At 41.6% G+C, this 21,048-nt stretch overlaps 1 protein-coding gene across 1 annotated transcript in view; it reads left to right on the top strand.

Moving 5' to 3' along the window:
• Positions 1–10,857, top strand: part of PCDHAC2 (protocadherin alpha subfamily C, 2) — a 41,456-nt gene extending 30,599 nt beyond the window's left edge. The window contains exon 4 of the mRNA XM_040975451.1: positions 8,130–10,857. Coding sequence (XP_040831385.1) covers positions 8,130–8,440 — 311 coding nt within the window. The 3' untranslated portion in view covers positions 8,441–10,857. The remainder of the gene's footprint in view (positions 1–8,129) is intronic.
• The last annotated feature ends 10,191 nt before the right edge of the window (positions 10,858–21,048 follow it).

Raw genomic sequence — 21,048 nt, 5'->3', positions numbered from 1 at the left:
TAATAGCTTCATCGAGTTGGGGGCTATTATTATCTCCTTTACAGATGAAAACTGAGGTGGAGAGGCAGGAAGTCATTGTAGAACATCACACAGTTGACATGATGCAGCCAGGTTTGACTCTAGCCAGGCTCTGAGTACACAGCCTGCAGTCTCCCAGAGAACAGGGAATGTTGCTTTGCAGCCCCTTGTTTCCATGGCAGATGCCTTCCACTGTCAGTTGAAGGACTAAGAAGCAGCAGGGCAATGCTGGCCCAGGTGGTTTGAGTTCCACCCTCCCTTCCCTCTGATCCTGGATAGGATTTGTGTTTCAGGTCAAGATTCTCCCGTGTTTTGTGGGCTGTGATGACTCAGATTGGCTCAGCCCAATTCACAAAGGATTGGAGGGAAGGGGGAGGCAGCTTGTCCAATTGTCCACCATCCTTACAAAAGGAAGAGAGGGGATGGGTAAGGAGGTTGAGATGTTTTACACACTGGTCCTTTGGTGGCTTGATGGGTGATGGGCTTAGACTTTTGGCATTTACACACACTTCACCTAGCCAAATTCTGACAGGGGCAGAGACCGAGATGGAATGGTTGTTCACAGTCCAGAAGGTGCAAACGAAGGCAGAGCCGCTTGAAAGACTGTAGGGGAGGCTTGGGGTGAGGTGGGGGCAGAGGAGAGTCGAGGGGTCCCTGCGTAGGTGCCCTGGGCAAGTGCGAGGGGAGGGGGCGGGGAAAACAGCGGCCAGCACCAGGGAGCAAGCGCTGTGGCTGAACGTCTGGCTGGGCCGGAAGCGGCTGTAATCGTTTAATAGCCTTTGCAGGCTGCTCTGACTTCTCGGAGTGGGCGGTAGGCAGGCTCCGGGGTGCTGTCTGGCGAGATAGTCCCTGGCTTTAATCAGAATGATGGGTTTTCTGGAAGCTCTGTATTAACCTTAACACTGCAATCCCGCAGATGCTAACAAAGGGATGAATGGGGAGCGGAGGGGCGGGGCTGAGACCTGCAGGCCCGGGTGTGATTTTCCTGACTCGTCACTCCCACGTCCACCCCCCACCCCCGCGGCCGCTTCTTTCCACCGAGTCTAGCTGAGAGAGAGCCTTTGCTTGCATCTCTGTCATCCCAACGGTAGCAAAAACAGATAAAAACTGAAGTAATTGCTGCATTTGCATAGCGCCTTTGGGTTTTCAGGGGACTGATGTACAGTTTAAGTTATGAGTCTTTATAATGGTTCCTTAGCCCATTTATCTATTAAATAGGCACAGCCTTAGCGATATCTACTCTGTACTGTCCTTGTAAGAACCAACTTCAGTGGTGCACAGCTCCACTTAGCTCTGTGCCAGGCACTAAGGAGGGAGGCACCAAGGGGTAACTAGATAGAGAGCCCTGTGATACAGGCAAGAAAAGGATGGTCTCCATCCTTTTCTTGAGGTTGAGTCCACTGAGGTTCAGCAATCCTGGCCCAAAGGAGAAAAAGCAAGGTGAATGAAGAACAGAATTAAATTCTTGTCTGCCGTCCCCAGGCCATGCTCCTCAGAGAATGTTCCGAAAATAGTATGTTTTGGTCAAGATGACTGCATTCTTTCATTGGGAGAAATGAGTTTTAAATCAGAAACCCTGTCCTGGTCTTGGTGATTATCCAGAGCAGTTAAGAACCGGAGTTCAGGCTGGGTTTGCATGTCATTTGCTTCACTGTCTTCAGGGCTGTCCCTTTGCAGTTGTGTTAGCAAAGCCTTGTTGTTAAGAAACCAGTTGTTCTTAATCCCTCCAGGCCCAGCTCCATAAACTCAGGCAAGTCAGAGTGCATTTAGCATGAAAAAAGCGAATTAGGAACCTTGACCAAAAGGCCCCCTGGGTAGTGCTTACAGTGGGTCGTAGAATTACATAAAGGGGTAAATTACTGAGGACTTAAAAGCAATCAGAGATGAAGATGTTATGATTTCTTAAATGCATATTGTTGTGATTTTTAGATGTCTTGCCTTTGTTAAGAAATTTGCCAATATTAAAAAAAAGTCAGAACCACCTTTTTTTAAAATAATTAGAATTATATTAAAACTTTTAAAAATCCTCTCAGGTCCTAGCCTACTTATTGTGTGCTGGAATCCCTTTCTGGAGCCTCAGAGAATCCCATACTAAGATCCTGAATGAATCTGAGATTTGTCTTTATCTGAGCTAGGTCCTGGGGAACAGACGGGATGGGACTTATCCCTGGAGTTGGGAGAGGAAGCAGTCCTCAGAGAAGCAGCATTTCCTGTATTGATCATCCCTTGGGATCCACCCCAGCTGAACATAGGAGCAGAAAGGTTGCTTTTACCTTTTCATCTTCTTCCAAAGGCAGTACATCTTTGATTCTGTCCAAAGGTAGGCATGTGGTAGGCAAAGCCAGAATCTCAGATCAGGTCAATAAATGTCGTTTGTCAGAGCCTTAGGCTAGCCTCCATCCTAGGTGAATCCTAACCCCAGTGAGCCTCCACGTAGGGGCTGCTGACCCTCACAGGTGTCTGGTTACACCATCCCCAGAGCAAGCTGGCTTGCAGTCTTAAGCGAGAAGAAACTTCACTGAATTCGATGCTGCAGAAGGTAAGCGTGTGAATGACACACCTAAAAAGATCTCTGATAGCCCCTGAGCATTTAGGTGGAGTCTGAAGCTAGACTTAGGCCCAGATGCTCAGTGACCTGTAAACAAAACAAAACAGGATTTGGTCCTGCTGTGAGGCCCTCCCAGGCCTAGGGACATGGTCAGTAACATCCTTGACCTCTGCAACCTGGATAATCTAGTCCTGCATCTCTGGATGATAATCCTTATGGTGCTGAACCCAGTTCTAGGTGCCAAATTGGAGGACACTTTTTTTTAAAGCTCTGCTTATGGTTAATGTGTATATATTTTGAACATGGATAGGAGGGAGGTTAGGGTGGCAAATGTCACTCTGCACCTAAATTTGTGTGTTCACTTTATATAAATAAGAATTTTAAAAGAAAAAATATTTTAGTAACATGTAGATATTTGAAAGGCAAAGACTGGGGGATGGGAATGGGGATGAGGGAGATAGAAAGAGAGAGGGAGGGAGAGTCTTCCATCACTGGAGTCTCCAGTGGTTCTCCACCACTGTGTCACCCTCCCTAGGCTGTATCTTATCTGAATCTCAGTGCCTAAACCTGCTTTCAATTAGAGGTTTTAAAATATATTTCTTATGTTTGCCCAAGATTCAGACAGAGCCTGTTTTTGAAATGCAAACAGGCAGGTTCTGGCGGGTACAATTTCGGGTAGTTAATGCACCTGTTAGGACACCAAGGTCTCACATCAGAATGCCTCGGTTCAGTGTCCAGCTCAGGCTCCTGATTTCAGCTTCCAGCTGACACAGATGCTGCAAGCCTCAAGCTTTTGCCACTGTTGTGGGTGGCCTGCATTATATTCCAGCTCACAGTTTGATCCCTGCCTGGGCCTGCCCATTCAGGACATTTGTAGGAGTGAGTGGGTTCCCTCTTTTTCTGTCTCTGTTTCTGTCTTTCAACTTCAAATAAAATATTTTAAAAATAATCAATCCAGGGGCTGGCTTGATGACTCATTTGGCTAATCCTCTCCTGCAAATTCTGGCATCCTGTATAGGTGCCAGTTCGTGTCCTGGCAATACTATTTCCAATCCAGCTCATTGCCTGTGACCTGGGAAAGCACTGGAGGATAGTCTAAAGCCCTGGGACCCTGCACCTGCATGGGAGACCTGAAGGAGGCCCCTGGCTCCTGGCTTTGGATCAACTCAGCTTCAGTTGTGTGGCCATTTGGAGAGTGAACCAGTAGATGGAAGATCTTTCTCTTAGTCTCTCCTTTTGTCTTTAAAATCTCTTTCCAATAAAAAATTTTTAAAAAATCAAAAGTCTCAGAAAATTGTTTTGTATTTCTTAGGTTTATTTTTGTTTTTTTAAAAGGTGGTTTTTACTAAGAGAGAAGGAAAGACAGAAGGAGATGGTCTTTCATCTACTGGTTCATTCCCCAAATATCCACAATGGCCAGAGCTGAGCTGATTGAAGCCAGAGACCAGGAATTTCTTCCCATGAGTCTCCCATGTGGCCACAGCATCCCAAGGCTTTGGTTCTTCTGCTGCTATCCCAGGCCATAATCAGGGAGCTGGATGGGAAACAGGACCACTGGGATTAGAACCAGTGCCCATATGGGATCCCAGTGTGTGCAAGGTGAGGACTTTAGCCACTAGGCTACTGTGCTAGGCCCTGTGACTTGCTGTGCTCTTTTGGGAATTTATTGTGGCCAGATGGGCTTCAGTTGGTCTGGCATTTACCTGAATGCAGCAATTACATTTTTTCCTGATCTAGAGTTCCCCTACACAAATCACTTCAGGACAATACTGGCCACTGATATTCATATTTATATTAGAACCTTTGTAAGGTTAGCTGGATCACCTTTAATTCAGTGGATTCCTTTTGATAAAGGGTGGGCAAGGACATCTAATGCTAAGCAAGACAGCCAAAGGGAGACTGGGTCCTGCTTTTACATTTTGAGGGTTCGGATTCAATGTTGCAGTGTTTGTTCTGCTGGGGAAGCATGGTGTCAGGACAAAGGTCTGGGGAAGAAAGCTTCTTGGTCTCCCCACTGCTTGTGGTAAATTTGAAGAACCCTCATGCTGCCCTCCCAGTCCCAAGAGTTGTACAGCATTTCCTTAGCTGTATGTGATACCACATACAGAGACCTTACACCGTGCTGAGGGTGAGACTTGGCATTTTACATGCCTTGCCACATTGTGTTTATGGTCCTTGAGAGTATTGTCAGCAGTATTTTCTTCTGCTAGAGTACCTGCCACTTCCACCTCTCACACTAGCCCATTCATCCAGTGGTTATTTATTTATTTAAGGATTTATTTTATTTGTTTGGAAGGCAGAGTGACACAGAGAGAGGGAGAGACAGAGAGAATTTCCATCCACTGATTCACTCCTCCACTGGCTGCAGAAGCCAGGGCTGAGTCAGGAAGTCTGGAGCTCCATCTAGGTCTCTAACATGGGTGACAGGGACCTAAGCACTTGAGCTTTCACTGCTTTCTTAAGCATATTAGCAGGGAACTGAATTGGAAGCAGTACAGTCTTATTGGGCCACCACACCAACCCCCTGCAAGATTTATTAAAAACATGTAAGGGGTTAGAAGTTGTATTAGTCATTGATTGTAAGTTGGTGAACAAGCACATGTATTTCCTGCCTCTGTGACTTGATGATGAGTAACTGCAAGGTGAAGAGGTGCTGCCTGGCTAGGTTGGTCATAAAAGGCCAATTTGAGGAGGTTGCATTTGAGTAGAAACCTTAATGAGGAATGATATGAAGCACAGTGTCGTCATTTGAGACCAAGAGGAAATAAGAACATGGATCTTTAGCCAAAAGCAGCTCCAAAAGCTGTTTGAGGAACTGCAAGACCTATGTAAATGAATTATAGTGGTAGGAAGGAAATATTTAGAATAAATTGGAGGAAAAGCTATCAAATTATTAAAGGGTTTTGTGTAATGTGGTAAAGAGTTTGATATATTTTCCTTCAAGACAGTAGAAAGTTTGAATAATTTTAAGCAGGAGAATGATATAATCTGATTTTTAATTTTAAAGTATTTTACTATATACATATATATGTATATGTATATATATACATATGATGTTGCAATTTTTAGGATGGGATAAAGGCTTTAATGAATAAAGACGACTCTGGCTGCTGTGCAGCGGATTAGAGAGAGGCAAATTAGAAACAGGTTCAACAAGGGACAGACTGTTGCTGTAATTCAGATAAGATATAGTGAGTTCCTATGAAAGTGGGAAGAAGACAGACTCAAGATATATTTAAAAGGAAGAAAGGACAGGGCTTGATGATGTCTTATACATAGAGAGTGAGGAAAATGGGGAAATGAAGGGTAGTGCTGAATTTCCTGGCTTGAGCAGTGAGCTAAATGGCTATCATTTACTGAGGCAGTTGCAAAGGCTTAGGTGAAAGTAGTCAAGAGCTTACTTTTCAGATTCCTTCAGTTTGAGATGCCCATGAAATCTGCAAGTGAAGCACACAGAGAGATACAGGCTATTAACAAACCTGCGCCTAATCAATTTTCTGAGGTGGTATTTATAAGTATATGACTGGGATCCTAACAGGAGAGAAAGGAGAGAAAGTGGTGGAGAGAACAGGGCCAAACTCAAGGGAGCTCCAACTCATAGGTGACCTGGGGGAGCCGGCTCCTGTAAAGGAAGCTGATGAACAGCCAGAGCCGAGTGGCATGAGGACATTTTGACTGTAGGGGGACCAGAGTGTGCTGCCTGACCCTAAAATGTGGGGGGGGTTTTGAGGACAACTCTCTGCCCTCCTTCTCCTTACCTAAAAGCAGGACATACATTTATGAAGACAAAAGATATCCTACCCACTGCTCTCTATCAAGGAGGACTGAAGATAGTTTTGGGCTGTCAGAAACTTGGAAACGGCACCAAAGGAGACAACATGAACAAGCTTTACTAGCTAGCCTTTATCATTTATTTGCCATCTCCATCACCCAAGTTGCTGCCTCAAAGATTCAAAGTCTTTTTCTCTTGTCTTGTTCCTTCTTTTAAAATTTACTGTTCTTTGTTGAAGATGATGTATGAACTGGACTTGAAAACTACCTCTTTCAGACCTATTCATTCCTTGGATGTGTCTCATGTTTATATGAAATCTACATGTTAATGTACTTCTATTTGTTTTACCCCTGTTATTCTGCTTTTTGTAGCAAGATTTCAGTCCAATTCAGAACCCACGAGGGTTATTCTTCTCCTATATGACCAAAACAAACAAACAAACAAACAAACAAATGAAAATCTTTAAGAGTTTCAAGAAGGAGATGACAAATGCTGCTGGGAGGTTCACTAAGAAAATGCAAAATGTGACCACTTATTATGGAAGTAGTGTAGTTAGCCTGACATGAGCAGTGTTAGAAAAATAGTGCTCAGGGACCTTACATTTGAGAAACTAAAGAGAAACAGGGGGTGTGGAAATGGAAAAAGTAGATGCAGACAATCCCAAACTACAACTGATCACAAATGGTTTGTTTGGTGGATGTTTTCACATCCCCACAAAAAGGAAGACGGTCAGAGCCCTAAAGCACTACTGGGAGGTCAGTGGGATTCCAGTGTCCAGAAGTCATTTATTGTGCTCTTCCAGTGAGATTCATGGGAAAGACTTGCATTGAACACCCCTGTTAATGCATTATTATTTCTCCAAGACTTGGTACAAACTTCACTTCTCTGAAACCCTCTTGTCTTTCTTGAGTATAATGAACACATTTTTTCCCCTGGAGTCCCATGATGCTTTATAGCAGGGATGGGGAATGTCTGGCTTGTGGGCCATATAAGACCCACAGAATCATTTGGTCTTGGCTTTGCCAAGGCAACCGCAGGTGGGAATCGAAATTCAATCAATCTGAAGCAGGCTAATTTCTAAGTGCATAGCTTTGCATGGCCTATGAATGATAATATAACTATTCACAAGGACCTTGGCAGAAAAAAAATTCTCTACTCCTGGTTTATAGGCATCTTGATTTTTGGAAGCATTAACTTGGATTATAATTGCTGGAATGTGTGTCCCAAAATGACTGTGAGCACACGAAGGGAGAGGATTCAGTTTAGAATGTCAAATTGGCTTCCACTGCCTTATGCAAGCAAACCGATCCAACTTAGAACAGGCTGTGGCTTCCTGTGCTGTCTGGGGTCTCTGACACCCTTCTTCTTTCCCAACTCTTCCTTGCTCTGTCCCACTACTCTGCAGGATGGCTATAATAGAATTGGGATTGACTGATTGAATCAATTGATTTGCCTTTTCTTTGGATGCAGTAGGAGTCCAAATAGTCTGTAGCCAAAGTTTTCTCTAATCTTAGGCATTATCTGCACCAGTTTTCCGCTTTAATTAGATATACTTTTCGTCCCGTTTTCCAGGCAGAATAACCACAGCCATATTGGTTAGGAAATCCTTCACAAAGAATGAGGAAAATATTACTAGAAAGCTGGATTCCTGGACACTCTAATGAGAAAGTTTGCCTTCCTGCTAAAGGCACTTCCTTGGGGAGCTGCTGTGTGTAGCTTCCCTAGAGTAGTAGAATGGCATTGAGGGTGCACTTGGACTCTGCTGCCCATTTGTTTTGTTTTGTCTTCCAGAACCAGAGGCGGGAGAGGTGTCCCCTCCAGTCGGCGCTGGTGTCAACAGCAACAGCTGGACTTTTAAGTATGGACCAGGCAACCCCAAGCAACCCGGTCCCGGTGAGTTGCCAGACAAATTCATTATCCCAGGATCTCCTGCAATCATCTCCATCCGGCAGGAGCCTGCTAACAACCAAATTGACAAAAGTGACTTCATAACCTTCGGCAAAAAGGAGGAGACCAAGAAAAAGAAGAAAAAGAAGAAGGGTAACAAGTCCCAGGAGAAAAAGGAGAAGGGGCACAGCACGACTGACAACAGCGACCAGTGAGGTCCCTGGATGGAAACAAGCCACTTAGCCCATTTTTGTAATCATGGCAAATCTCTCCTGGGTAGCGACCCCCCACTCTTATCTCCCATTTCCATGAGCCCTCTTAGAGACCTCAGAAATCTGCACAAAGTTCCCTGTGTCTGTCTAGATCACATTTAAACAAGTTTTGTCTTAAAAAAAAAAAAGCTTTATTAAGTCTGGTGTTAACTCTTTTTTTCTCCACTCTGGCTTATTTGCAGAACCTAAAAAGCAGACCCAAGTTTCCTTTCTCCTCCGCCGCAAAGGAGAGGCTTCCCAGTCCCGCCAGTGAGAGGTTCGACTCTCTACCCTGTGCTCCGGGGATCCTGTCTTGATAACACAGGGCAGGCAGAAAGCCTTTTGAGTTTGAGCAGCTTGGGTGTTTATGGCACTGGGTATGTGTGACCTCCCCTCACCTCATGGGCATGTGTGTGCCAGGCACTGGCTGGGATGGGCCAGAGTAGCCTAGTTGGCACAAAAAAGGCTGGGAAACTAAGGCAGACGAACAACAGGAGTTACCAATTCGGAGGGGAACTGTGAAAGGGAAAAGGACCAGACTTTCTAAACCTTTTAATCCAAGAGGTGGTGGCCACCATCTTGCAGACAAAACTACCCTTGCTGACAAGGCTTTAGGAGATCCTGAAGTCTGTGGGCTGTGGGTCATTATTCATGATGCCTGCATTCTACTACAAGCCAGTAGCTCCGTGTCTAACAGAGGGCTAGCCAGGGCAACAGAAGCAGACCTGATGTGTTTCCTGTATCTGTCCTTGTGCTCACTTTACTATGAATTCTTTTGCACACAATGTTTGTGAAAAGGCTTGGTCCTTTTCCAACAACACATATGCAAAAGCAAAAGAAGAAAGAAAACCCCAACACCTCACTTTATGCTGTTTGTTGTTTGATAGATTTATTTAAAAAAAAAAGAGAGAGAAAGTCTATTACTATAAGTCTTTAAAGAGAAATATGATGAATACAATCCCCTGCCTCTACTCCCCTCGAAAGAGAATTCAGCCATTGAAATGATCATTGCTGCTACAGAAGTGCTTTAAGAGAATTGCCTGAAACATCTGTAAAATATCAGCCACCTGCCAGTCACAGCTTTACTCTTTCAGGTCACTCTGGGGCTGCCTCTTGCATGTACTGATTCCTAAATACAAGGATCTTTCTCTCTTTTCTAAGAAACAATTATGTGCACTTTGAATACACAACCTTCTCTTAACCAACTGTATTGAGACCCAGAAACTGAATAAAAATGTTGTTTTCTCATACAGTGAGCAGATTTTTCAGTCCTCTAATCCTGTGACTTGTCTTGGTGTGCTAGCCTTATACCTTCTCTTTGGTTTAGTTTCCCTTTTCTATAACACTCTGAATTGCTAATCCTACTAACACCTCTGATGTTACCTGAAATCAATCTCCCATATGTATGCTGTATGCTAATATAAGACTCCTGAAATATTCTTACTCTGTGCTTGTGTATGTGAATGTTAATGCAACTATTACCTAGAGTGAACTTTAAGCTTTATTGTTGAATGTAATTCCATTATATTTCCTTTTGTACACCTGTGAAAAAAGTGAAGTAGTGTTTTTTTAATCATTGTTTATCAGCTTTTGTGTATGAAAGACACAGTAAAATTTCTCTTAAATCAAGATACTGGTGATTCGAGGAATTTTATTTATGGTCAGCCAAAAGTCATGTCTTGCCAAGTCTCCTGCTGGCAAGGGAATGGATAAAGCTGTTTTTTCCTAGTAACAATTTTGGAATGAATACTGAGAATATTCCTGGAGGGTATGCAAGCACAAATTTTACCAATCTGACCTCTTTGAAGTTGCAGAATGCTTTGAAATTTTAATGTGATCTGGAATGTTAGTTCATAGAAAATAATAAAATTTGCAGTCACCTTAAGTAAGACTTTTTAATTTTGGTATATACAGTTTAGATGTTTGATTATATTATATATTAAAAAGTTCATAGACAGGAGGTAGGAGTCTGTTATTTAAAAATAGGCATTAGGTCTCAAAAACCTGTCTTGTCTATTTTTAGCTTCATTCTCCCATACTTTGAAGGGTGTGTAACTTCAGCTCTGCAGGATTGCATGGGGTAAACTTGTTTGCAACACATGTGAACCATTGCTACATTGTAGGTTGTGATCATTTTGCCCCATCGAAGCCCATGTATCTGACCTTACGTGCCTTTTGAACTAGGAGAATCGGGCTAATTTATGAATGATGATAAGTATAATGTACCTGTACAGCACTTTTTAAATTTGCAAAGTGCTTTCCCATCCATGTTAGTTACTAGTTATTACAGCTGTAAGTATAAAACAAGTCATGTGGATTCATTTTTAATTGGTGCTATTGGTATTTCCTCTGTTATTGCTAATAAATGGAACATGGTGGTATGAAAGAAATGGTGGTCATTTCTAAGTATAAGAATAGGATAAAATAGAACACTAATTACCATGAGCTGTTATGGCTAAAGAAGATTGCTGCACTATGGATTTTGCTCTGTCACTTTTGGGATATCACCTTGGCTTTTATGTTCATTATTCCACAAAGCATCCAAACAGAATCAAACATCAAACACTACAATATGGGTATTCAGGAGATTGTCAGGTCCCTTCCCGCTAGACTATTTCAGTTTTGTCAAGTAAAAATTGCAACAAACCAATTTAATCGTTAGAACCCCTCCAGACTTCTTGTTCATTACTTGTTTAGCCTTTGTAACTCTCTGCAGTTGGGAAGCAAAATAATGTCACTAAGAGGTTAACTTGTATTGAGTAAATTTATATGCTAGCCACTTTACTGGGTAGGTTCAGTTTATAGTACATGTTCGCTAAAAATAGATTATATTATCCCTTTGTGGCTAAATTTTTATGAGCATAGGTTTTGGAGCAATTGTCCTCCAAGGGACACTTGGCAGTGTTTGGAGACATTTTTTCCCCCATTACTTGGAATGAGAAGTGCAGCTGGCATCTCATGGGAAAAGGCTGGTGATGCTCCTGACTGCCCTACAGTACATAGGAAAGCACCTCACAGCCAAGAATTTTCCAGCCCCAGATGCCAGTAATACCTAAGATTGAGAGAAAAAAAAAAAACTATGCAATTTTTTAGTCTATTTTTGAAATAGAAAGCAAACATCATTCATGGTAACTTCTAGATTCAAGGTATAAACTTGGACTGTCTCAGGTTAGCTCGGATTTATGACTCTACTTGTAAATGAGCTGGTGTAGCTCTGTCATTGAGTTGGCAAGGAACCTTGCTTAAGCCACTACTTTTTTGGCTACTACTTCTTTTAGTTTCTCAGTCTCAATTGCCTCATTTTCCAGACACAGACATTCTAGATTTGTGGAAATTTGGCATGATAATCCCAAAAAGTTTTAGAATAATGCCTAGCATTTTGTAGTGCTCTTTAAATAGTTGCTAATATTCATCATTTCCTTCAATTTGCCCCCTTTGCAGAGTCGAAACTGTTAAATCCTGTTTTCCTAATTGATTCAAAATATGAATGAGAGGAGCCAGTATTTCCTGGTTTGAATCCTGACTGCTCTGCTTCCAGTGCAGCTCCCTGCTAATGTGCCTAGAAAGGCAGTGGAAGATGGCCCAAGCACTTGGAAATCAGTCATCCACGTGGGAGACTCACTGAATTCCTGACTCTTGGTTTCACTTTATCTCAACTCCAGCTGTTGCTGGTGTTTGGGGAGTGACTCAGCATCTGGAAGGTCTTTTTGCTTCTCTCTGTCTTTCTGCTTTTATCTTTAAAAAATTTTTTTGAAGAGGTCATGGAAAACATAAAGGCCAACAATCTGTTAGGTTACACAATTACCATGAGACTTGGGCATCTTCAACCCACAAATAACATGAACAGTTCAGACAACCACTCAGCCAGAAGCTGATCTTAGAGCACAGATTTAAAAACATTGGAAACTGAGGGGCAGATATTTGGCCTAGGGGTTAGATGCCTGCATCCCATTTTGGAGTAACTGGACTCTGAAGTCTGATTCCAGTGTCCTGTTTGGTTACACCAGGGGATGTAGCAGGTGATGGCTCAGATAGTTGAGTCCCAGCTACACTTGTGGGAGACCTGAACTAAATTTCCATCTCTAAGCTTCATTTAGGCCATTGGAGGAATTTGGGGGAAGGAACCAGTGGATGTTAACTCTCTCTCTCTCCAATAAAAAATATTGATGATTGATACATAAACATATAGGACTGACTCAATATCTTTTATTTTAGGCTGTGATGTTATTTCGAACTTTATCTAATTTTATATCACATTGAATTTTTATTATTAAAGTAATCCCTATGTTATTTCAAATAGAAGAATCCAGAGATGTGTTAAGAAAACTATTAATCTCACCAGACTGTTTTAAATTTTTGTCATGTAATATCCAGTGTTAACAATTTTATCTGTTTTTCTGTTTTTTTCTATGCACACACTTTAAAAAAAAAGATTACTTATTTATATTGGAAAGTCAGATTTTATAGAGAGAAGGAGTGACAGAGAGAAATAGCTTCTGTCCACGGGTTCCCTTCCCAAGGAGCCAGATCCTCCTCCAGGTTTCCCACATGGGTTCAGAGTTCCAAGGCCTTGGGCCATGCTCCACTGCCTCCCCAGGCCACAGGCAGGGATCTGAATGGTAAGTAGAGCGGCTGGGACACAAACTGGCACCCACATGGTGCTCAACTCCAGTTGCTGCAGCCACTTGGGGTGTGAACCAGTGGACAGAAGATCTTCTCTGTCTTTCCTCCTGTCTGTAAATATGACTTTCCGATAAAAATAAATGAATTCTAAAAAAAAAAAAGGCAAAAACAATATGACTGATTCCCTATATACTTTGTTTTATAAGATTCCTTTTATTTTATTTGAAATGAAGATTTACAGAGAGAAGGAGAGACAGAGAGAGATCTTCTACCTGCCAGCTCACTCCCCAGATGGTTGCAATGGCTAGAACTAGAAATAACCAGGAGCCAGGAGCTTCCTTCATGTCTCCCATGTGTGTGAAGGGCCTAAGAACTTGAGCCATTCTCCAGTGCCTTCCCAGACCACAGACAGGGAGCTGGATTGGAAGTAAAACAGGTAGGACACGAACTTGTGCCCACTTGGGATTCTGGCCACCACAGGCCGAGGCTTAGCCATTGCACTGATTCCCTCTCCCCCTATATTTTATGTTTTATAAAAACATTTATTTCTTATTTGAAAGGCAGAGTGATGGGGTGGTATGGGGGAGAAATGGAGATTTTTTCTTCTTTGTTTTAAAGATTATTTTTATTTAAAGGGCAGATTGACTGAAGGAGAGACAGAGAAAGGTCTTCCATCTGCCGGCTCAATTCACCAAATGGCTGCAGTGGCAGGAGCAGAGCCAATCTGAAGACAGGAGCAGGAGCTTCTTCCAGTTCTCCTACGTAGGTATAGGGGCCCACAGACAAGACTGCTGCTTTCCCAGGCCATTAAGAGTGGAATTGGATCAGAAGTAGAGCCCATATGGGATATTGTACAACAGGTAGAGGATTAGCGTAATACACCATCAAGCCGCACCCCACACCCCAGACTTTTAAAATGTATAATAAATATGAAAATTTCTATAGGCTAACTCTAGTAAATTTATAAATTCCATATAATGTTCTTCACTATATTGTTATATTTTTTCTCTAAACCAGTCTCTCAAGAAAGAATTGCATTCCCAAGTGCATCCTTAAGTTCATTCCATGCACCATGGCTACGACATACATAGTCACACAAAGTGGACATTTCTGTCACTACAGTGGTTTTTCCAGATCACTTTCCTCTTTGTCCTATTCGAACTCAGGACGAGTCATCCAAGGATCTTGGAATCTGGAAGTGCCATCCTTTTACAGCTTCTATAATGATACAGCTGATGGGGAGTACATGTCTGCTATCTGGTAAGCTAGTGCTAGCACACAGATGGGTGATGCACATGTTTGGAAGCAGCTGGGACAGGTAGTGGCTAGAGTTCCCTCGGGGATACTCACAGGGCAGGGAGGAGGTCTGCTACAGGCTGAGCTTAAGTTAGCTAAAGTTAGGATACTTGAGAGAAGTGTCTTTGAAAGTTAAGACCTAAGAGAAACTTACTTGACAACTGGGAAAATTGCGATTCAGAGGAAGGGGAAGGACTCATTCTATGTGCCCCCCCCCTCAGTTGGTGACAAAGCAAATATCCATTTCATTAGGTTCTCGAGAGCTGTAAGTAATATCATTTAGAAATGCCATATGAAGTTTATGTAGAGTGGTATTTTCATGGTTATATTTAATTCCTTTTTGTTCAGTTTAAAATATCAATATTGCTTTCTCTATTGAGTCTTTTTATGGAGTTTTTTATTTGAAAGACAGAGTTACATACAGAGGGAAAAACAAAAAGAGAGAGAGAGAGAGTCTTCCATTCACTAGTTGACTCCACCAAAGCCTGCCACTCAGAGGTGGGCTGCCTGCGTTGCAAGCATCAGCTTAACTTGCTCTACCACAGTGCTGGGCTATTTTTAGTTGTAAACACAATGTCAGCTTTTATTTTATATAGATAAAATATACAGAAGTCCAGAATTTAGAAATCAAGGGAAATATCTACAGACAAGCACCAGAAAGCATTTGGAGTTTGTATTTTTGCATTCCTTTTGGATAGAGGTATCATTGAAAGGAGTCAATATATGACAACTTTATTCATAAAACTGAATTAATAAACACCATAAAAGGATGGCAAAAAAAGAATTGAAATTATTCCTCTTGTTAATAATGAAGATGAATGATAGGACATAAATTAGTGTGAAATGAACTCTCCGATCAGTCAGATTTGCCATCCTACTCAGAGTCAAGAAAGGCAGCAGGCAGGAGCAGAAAAGAACTCTTATTCCCATCAGGCAGCTCAATGCCAGGAAGAAAAGATACAAAGAGGAGGCAACTATGAACTGTTGATTATCCCCCAAGTTGCCAGTCAGATACCTTGTGTTGACCCCATGAGATAGGGAAAAGCTGAGAATGAAAGATGAAGCACTTTCTACACAGAAGGAAGCGTCAGGAGGAAGAAGCAATTTTCTGTAAAAAAAGGTATGTTTTTCAAAGGATCATAGTAGTCATACTTTTCATAACTTGCTCCTTTTTCTATCTAAATATAAATCTTTAAATTTACTCGCATTGTATTTCATAGTATGTACATGTTATAATCAGTCGCTTATTAATAGATATTAAAGATTTTCCAAATTTCTCCCACCATACACAGTGCTATAGTGAACACGAGTCATGTTTTACATATTATGCCTTCAGGGCAAGTCCCCAGAAGTGGGATAATTAGAAGGAAATTCTACATTCAGCTTTTGATATGTGTTTAAAAAAATGGCCCCTAGAAGTGTGATACACTCTCATCAATGGTTTATAACAATTCCCATGTTTGGCTCACTTTGGGTATCATCAGCTTTTCTCATCTTTAAAAACGCTCTAAGGATTTTGGTTAGTTTGCCTTCCCTTAGTTATCACAAAGTTGCACATTTTCCCATCTATTTTTTATCAGAAGATTATGATTTCATGGGGTGAAATCTATCTTAGGGTGTCAACTACTCACCAGAATACAAGATGCTTTTAAATATTACAGCAGCAAATTTGGCTTTGAAACACTGTGAAAAATTGATGGTGCTGTTTGGCCCAGTGAATGTATTAAGTGGATGAGTGTGTGATTTCAGAATCAATGCTCAGACCATATATTTGTGTGATGCATCATTTCTGTAATAATTGCAGACTTGACATAGCCTAGAAGAAACACAGTGCATTAGGCCTGTGTCCCAGGGGACTTGCAGGGGTAGGAGCTTGAAAACATCAAACACTGGTGGTTGGCTGCTGTGGCTCTGGAACTCCAGTTTTCAGTACTCACAATGACCGTGGCAGATGATGCAAAGGCTACTCTTCCCCTTTCCACAGGAATCCACACATCATGCTGCTGGTTCTCTGGGTACATTCATATAGTGTTAACGCTCTAAGTTAGCAGAATTGGTGCCTGCACCTTATAAATGTTAGATTCATTGCAAGACCTGGTAATGTTTATTCACAGTGCCAACAAAGTCAGTTTGACATTAACATCTCACTACATATTAAGTAATAAAACTAAGTTAAAGGAATTAGTGTCTGCAAAGGGCTTAAAACAGGATCAGACACAGAGTCTTTTAATAAATGAGTCTTTTTTTTTCTTTAGAAGATTATTTGAAAAGCAGAGTTACAGAGAGAGGGGGGAGAGAGATATCTTCATCTGCAAGTTCACTCCCTACATGATTGCAAATGTCCGGGACTGGGCTAGTATCCTGGAACTTCATCCAGTTCTCCCATATAGGTAGCAGGGACCTGAGCACTTAGGCCATCCTCTGCTTTCTTCCCAGGCTCATTAGCAGGTAGCTGGATTGACAAGGGAGCAGCTGGGACAGAAACCTGTGCCCAAAAGAGATGCCTGAGTTGCAGATAGCTGCTTAACTTGCTGCAGAAGGGAGAGCTTTTGAAGCTTGGAGTCAGTAAGTAAAAGCACAAAAAGCTGAATACTTCTGATTACAACAGTTTCTGTTGCAACCTGAACTTAAAAGACAAATGAGCCAAAAAAGTATTAACAAAAATATAATAACTGGGCATTTTTATTTTATAAAGAAATCATTCAAATTGACATATGAGCAGATGATTCATCAGAGAATTTGTAAGTGTAGTGGGAAAGGTTCCACTCTCTAATCATACTGGTAACCAAAAGTAAAAAAATTATTAGATTCCATTTTGTTAGCCATCTTCAAAAAATAAAAAGACTTATTTGAAAGGCATAGTTTTCTGGGAGGGAAAGAGTAGAGTTCTTCCATCTGCCCATCACTGCTTAAATGACTGTCATAGCCAGAACTTGGGTATGTGAAACCAGGAACCAGAAGCTTCTTCTGGGTCTCCTACATGGGGACAGGGGCCCAAGGTCTTGGCCCATCCTCTACTGCTTTCTCAGGCATATTTGCGGGGAGTAGGATGGGAAGTGGAGCAGCCAGGAATTGAACTGGCACCTCTATGAGATGCTAGCATTGCAGGTTGAGGCCTAATGCACTATGCTACAATGCTGGCCTCTAATGGTGAAATTTCAATATCCACCTGCCTTCATTTCATGGCTCCATTATTTTAGATATTAGCCACAAAGAGAGTTGCTATTTATTATGGCCTGTCAAAACCCAGCCTTTTATCACAGTGTACCCAAAGCTTTAAAGAAGTTCAAAGAATTTTATCCATTTCTGGAAACTACATTTAGACAAGGCTTTGTGCACTAAGATCTTCATTACATATTTATTATTAATGTTATAATAATGGCTACTGAACCCATATTGCAATCACTGACAAAGTTGTCTTTAGAAGGGAAAAATCAAGAAGTAAGAGTATATGAAGAGTCTTTACAAAATTCTTGAAAAATATGTTATGAAAACAATTTAAGTCCCAAATACACTTACATTTTCATTCTAGTTTCCATGAAGTACCTGCATACATACCTCAATCACTAATAATATTTTTCCAAGTAATAATTTTAGCACATACTATGAGCCAAGTACCATACTGTATAAAGTAAGTGCCAAGTACAAAAATATTGGAAGGAAATATACTGAAAGTCAATATTTATCATAAAGTGGGACAAACCTGATACTCTATAATTATGTACTTTATGCATTTTACATTTTTTTACATTAGAGTTCAGAATATAGAGAACACCTAAAATTCAACATCAAAAATCTAAAATACTCAACTAAAAAATGAACCATGGTCTTGAGTAGACATTTCAGAGAAGATGTTCAAAATGATCAGTGAGTACAAGTAAAGATGGTCACCATCACTCAATCATATGGAGATTTAACTCAACAGTGCAATGAGATGCCTCCTCACACCCATCAGGATGAGTGATATGAGAACAAACAAAAAATAGTACATGTGGGTGAGGCCGTTGAGAAAACAGGATCCTTGGACATTGTTGGGGAGAATGTGGAAAATAGTGACTATTCTTCCAAAAACTAATTTATAATGACTCTGCAACTCCAGCCCTAGTTTCCACCCCACCCCCTCAAAAAAAAAAAAAACAACAGAAAGTAGGGACCTGAAGAAATATTTTTATAGCCACATTCATAGTGACGGTGTTCACAGAAGCTCAGATGTGGAAGCAAGCCAAGTGTTCATCAACAGTTGAACAGGCAAGAAAAATCCAGGGCCTACCCCAGATGCAGATGAAACGTTAGATACGCAAATGGAAGATTATTCATGTATACGTACAGACAGAATATTGGACCTTAAAAAGGTAAGAATTTTTGACATAGGCTGCAATATAGATGAATCTTGAGGACAATATACAAAGTCAAATGAGTTAGCTGCTAGAAACACTGATTCCACTTCAGTGAAGTGATTAGAGTAGTCCAAGTCATTGAGAAGAAAACAGCATGGTAGCAGGCACGGTCTGGGTGGGAGGTGGACTATTATTGGGCAGAGGGTTTCAATTTTACACAATGGTAAGAGTCATAGAGATGGATGATTGTTGAACATTATAAACATGAATACAGTTAAGATGTAAAATTTCGTGCATATTTTATTACAATAGAAAATGAAAAACATCAAAATAAACTCAAGACGCAGTCACATGCATCATGTCCATAGAGAGAGGAATAATAGAACAAATCTAATGTATCATTTAGGATTAGTTTGGAAGATTCAATATACAAGTGTTTTAGACATGGTGGAAGTTAGCTCCCGATCATAAAAAGAAGTCTGGTGGTAGAATGTCAAAGTGGGCCAGGCAATTTGACTTATCATTAGGGACTTAAAGGCAGATTGGTTCTGGCATCCTTAATTTGGGACTTCCCCATTGTCAAGGTCTCCAAGAGTGCAGAATTACTGCTAGATTTCCAGCTACTTCAGGAAGGAAGGTGGGAAGTTTAATAAAGCTAGGTAGCTAGATAGATATAATTTTTTTTTGGAGAGGTAAGAGAAGAGAAGAGCTTCTTTCTGCTGACTCACTCCCTAAATGCTTGCAGTGGGGGACATGCCATTGCCCTGGAGGAATGAAGGGGTGAAACTGAGCCAGAACGCAATGTAGGTCTCCTAGGAACCCAACTGAGCCATCACCACTGCCTCCTGGTTCTGCATCGGAGAAAGCAGGAGTTGGGAGGTAGAGCTGGAAAGTTAATTCACGTGCTCAGCTATGGGAGGCAGACATCTAGGGAAGCCTCTCCAGGTTTTCAGAAGTGTCTCATTTGACATTCCTGTTTACCTCTTCCTACACCCTGCACTACCCCAAGTCACATGGTCACATGGTTATAACTGAATGCAGAATGTGACTAATTAAGAATCAAGGTTCTCTCGTTAGGCCTTTGGTCTAGCAGTTAAGACGCTCATGTCCTATAGCAGAGAACCTGGCTTTGCTGTATGGCTCCTAATTCTATCTTCCTGTTTATGTACATCCTGGGAGGCAGCCAGTGATAGCTTAAGTAATTTGGAGTTCCCAGCTCATGCTTTATCCCTGCCCAGTTCCTGCCTTGTGGATGTTGGAGGGAGAGGAGTGAACCAGCACTTGGGAGCTGTTTATTTCTCTCTTTGTCTCCTGTCTCTTAGTTTCTCAAAACAACACCATAAAACAAAAACCCAGTTTAGAACCGTGAAGTCCCCCTCAAGACTGAGAACCAATGAGCCAGAAAATACTAATTTTAGATGAATTAATTAGGTAAATTGGCATCAGGAGAAATGACTTAAGGTGAATTGGCATCTAGGTGAACTAAATCCTCATCACAGGCTTCTTGTGCTGTTTACAAAAGGTCATCGTTCATCCCTCCTGGTATATCTTTTCCTTCAAAGAACTTTATTCATTTTGTAGACATCATCTGCAGGATCCCACCTTGAACTTGGCATCTTGGTGTCTTGGGCACCAACCTTCACACAGGTGAGGTCTCCCTTGAGAGGAGAAGTTTTCTTTGCTTGCCTATCTACTAACACCTGAAACAAAAGATGTGAACACACTCTCCCACTTTGGTGGGTCGGGGTTGAAGCGCGCATTTCCCAGTCTGCAATGGTGACTCAGAACCCCCCTTTGACATTCTCAGGAAGTTTTATGTTTCACTTGCATAGGAGAAACTGCAGGTAAGAACAAGCTGGTTACTTATAAGTGCTAGAGGTGTAATGAAACAGGCATTCGTTGTAGCTCCTAATGAATTACACGGGTTTAAGAGAAGACATCAGATTGAGTCCCCGGTTTTGGTTAGTGTTGCTCAGAAAAGCAGAGCCAGCCTACATTTCCAGGCTGCCTCCCCAGCACAGTGTCACCTGAGGGAACTTCTGTCTGATTTTCTGCAGCCCAGCTGCTATCTGTCTGTTCATCAGCTCCCAGAGACCATGGTGGCAGAGAAGAATGGCCGTTATTTGATGCCAAATTGAATCTCCAGTGATTCAGTGAATTAAAACTGGAGAGTTATTACAGTGACTCACAATGTGCGTGTCTATTTGTGATTTTGAACATCGATAGCAAGCTAGACTTACTTTTAATTTCCTCTTGAATATTAGGATATTTCAAAATGTCCACAGCTACAGATGAGGACATTGGGTGTCTGATCTT

The sequence above is a fragment of the Ochotona curzoniae genome, unplaced genomic scaffold (assembly GCF_017591425.1).
Source record: "Ochotona curzoniae isolate NIBS_2020 unplaced genomic scaffold, NIBS_Ocur_1.0 contig_1, whole genome shotgun sequence".
Taxonomy (NCBI): Eukaryota; Metazoa; Chordata; class Mammalia; order Lagomorpha; family Ochotonidae; genus Ochotona; species Ochotona curzoniae.
Note: the sequence above shows the minus strand (reverse complement) of the source record. Positions and strands in the feature narration are given on the sequence as shown.